The sequence below is a fragment of the Ziziphus jujuba genome, chromosome 9 (assembly GCF_031755915.1).
Source record: "Ziziphus jujuba cultivar Dongzao chromosome 9, ASM3175591v1".
NCBI classification, from domain to species: Eukaryota; Viridiplantae; Streptophyta; class Magnoliopsida; order Rosales; family Rhamnaceae; genus Ziziphus; species Ziziphus jujuba.
This window is the reverse complement of record NC_083387.1, coordinates 6,636,571-6,639,429: the sequence shown is the minus strand read 5'-3', so window position 1 is coordinate 6,639,429 and position 2,859 is coordinate 6,636,571. Positions and strand designations below refer to the sequence as shown.

General features: G+C 38.1%; 1 protein-coding gene across 1 annotated transcript; it reads right to left on the bottom strand.

Moving 5' to 3' along the window:
* Positions 1-556: 556 nt before the first annotated feature.
* Positions 557-2,565, bottom strand: LOC107426592 (large ribosomal subunit protein uL13w). The gene is made up of 4 exons (XM_016036813.4): positions 2,198-2,565; positions 1,949-2,065; positions 1,735-1,822; positions 557-901 (listed from the first exon to the last, which is right to left on the bottom strand). The coding sequence occupies exons 1-4, from the start codon at positions 2,467-2,469 to the stop codon at positions 758-760; spliced, it is 621 nt and encodes a 206-aa protein (XP_015892299.2). The 5' UTR covers positions 2,470-2,565; the 3' UTR covers positions 557-757.
* Positions 2,566-2,859: the final 294 nt, after the last annotated feature.

Below are 2,859 nucleotides of genomic sequence, written 5' to 3'. Positions count from 1 at the left end.
CTGTTTCAGTAGTAATGATTGTGGAAAACTATCGGTTCATCATGCGATATGGTTCTCAACTTAATTTACCACTTCGATTGCGGTCATATTCTAGAAGAGAGAGTTTAGTTGCAACTCGCGAACTCTTTTGTGCGCATATATATATATATATATATATATACACACACACACACACACGCACACTGAGTCCCAAACATCCACACTAACAAATTGATACATTTTCGTTCAAATGCTCTTAACTCTTTTGGGTTTTAACTTTTAATGGACATAAAAGCTTCACCATATAAATTGGGAAACGTTAGACGTGAGAGTCTAGCTGCAATTCACGACTCTGTTTTCTACTATATATATATATAAACCTCACGACTCTGTTTCGTACTATATACAAATATATATATATATATATATATACACATATTGACTCCCAAGTATCCACACTAACAAATTGATACATTTTCGTTCAAATGCTCTAACTCTTTTGGGTGTTTAACTTTTAAGGGACATAATGAAATCCATATCCAAATATATTTAAGTGCGGTTTTAATAACTATATAAGTTGAGAAACGTTGATGAAGTATATTCAACTAATGTAAGAAAGACTAGTTCTACACTCAAACCGATAAAGATGAGATGGCCATTCGGAATTTTGAAAATATTAAGCGACCCAAATTCTTTAACAAAATGAAAACCTGGTTCACTCACTAAGACATCATAATCCTCAACAAAACTGTGAGAAACTATTACATAGTCTCTAAAATCAGTACTTAACTGGGGCAAGAACATCAAGCTGGGTGCCAAGTTTCTCCTCTGCAACCTTCTCAGCTTTCACCCTAAGTTTATTTAGTTGCTTCTTCCTCTCATATGCTACCTGAGACCTCTCTTTTCTCTTCTTTTCAAGTTCCTGAGGAACACATCCAAGATTTCAGAAAATAGCAATATAGCTTGCCAAAAACCAATCAACAAAGACAAAACCATACACAAGTTATCACATGTCTTATAGAGTTTCAGGCTTACATCTCACTACCCTAACTGTTTTTTATTCTCTGAAAAACTGAGTCAAAAAAGTTTTGAAATGATAAAAACTTTTGGTTGCTGCTTAACAAAGCATTTAAAAGTAGGTTCTTTGAAGATATTCTTGTATGAAAAAGCTTAGGTCAGGATAATTTCGGTAATATCGAAATTTTGCTTTATTTTCTTCCGAGTTATTTCAACCTTAACTACATACAAACTTGAGAGAGTACAAAAATGCAGGAATAGAGAATACTCCAGATGGGGACACCAAAACAAGCAAAAACTTGTAACAATTTGACATAAACCTCTCAAACAAATGCAGCTAACACAAAACAACACAAACTATATTGGTTGATTAGCTAAATGAACAGACTGCTTTGAAGAAGATGCATCAAAGAAATGTTCTAGGGAAAAAGAAAGAAATGCAATGACAACAGAGACGTTATTGAAACCAATGCACACCATTGAAATTGAGAAAATTTTCAAGAAAGCAGAAGACAACAAGTTTGACAATGAGTCTTGCAAGTTCCAACATTTTTTATATTTGTTAAGCGGGGAAAACAGAAGCACAAAGTGTAAGACAAACTCTATTTTAAACAAAATATCAATAAACACTTTACAGTCACCACCATCAATGAAATGATCTATAAATAATAATTGGAACCATTTTTAGAAACCCAATCCACAATTAACTAAACAAAAGTGATCAAGCAATTATCTTACCCTGATGGTGTCGTAATGGTTCCATCCAACCTCCGATGAAAGCCGACCCAACAAGCAGTACTTGTGCCCCTTCTGAAGCCTCAACACCCTAATTCAACGTTTTCAAGCCAAACCCATAAAACCAAAACAATCAACAACCAAAGCAAATCAAAATCAAAGAAAAAAAAATCATAATTTTACAATGGCAGCAAGATTAGGATATGAGAAAACTCACTTGAGAGCATCAGGGATGACCATCCTCTTCACCTTATCATACGGAGGAGGAATACCCTCGTAAGCCTTCAAGCGAGCAAGTGCAGCTGCTCCACGCTTAGTCTTGTGCGGAATCATTCTGCAAACAAAGCAAACACAACCATAAAATCATTCTCCACGAACAACAATGGTTGAATTTACAAAGCCAGCTTCAATTCGATCAGAGGAAGTACAGAATATCAAAACTAAAAATAAAAAAAGGAAAACTGACCCACGAACAGTGCGCCAGAAGATCTTGGCGGGAGCGCGGAAGTGGATTGGGCCGTGAGAAGGCTTCGTGTTCATGCGCTTCCTGAGGAACCTCATGTATTTCATCTTCTGCCTGACAAGGCCGCCTGATATGCAAATCTCTTCGGATCGTACGACCACCACCTTTTGTCCATTCAGCAACTCCTTCGCTACGATTGACGCCAGCCGACCCAGCATGTGGTGCCTTGCGTCCACCACTACCCTCTTGGCGCAGATGCCCGATCCTGACACCATTTTCGCCTTCTCTCACTCTCACTCTCTCTCTCTCTCCCTCTCCCTCTCCCTCTGGTTTCGCTCCCCAACTGTGTTTCTCTGTTAGCGACTGACCATGGAGGCTATAAGAGGGAAAGAGAGCTAGGGTTTCTGGTAAAACGGCAAACATGGCTATGGGCCGACTCCAGAAATTAGCCCATGTAATTGGATCGGGCTAACTCATTTGGAATCTGAGACAGCTCGGCCTATAATCTGTATACACCACAGAGGAACGTTACAATGCATTGCATGGAAAATTCGAGGGAATTTTTGCCGTTTTGGTTTGTCAGAAACGTATACAATTCCATGATTGTGTATAAAGAACCATCGAACGTATATGTACAGTATATAAATCGGAGACTAATTAGCCTG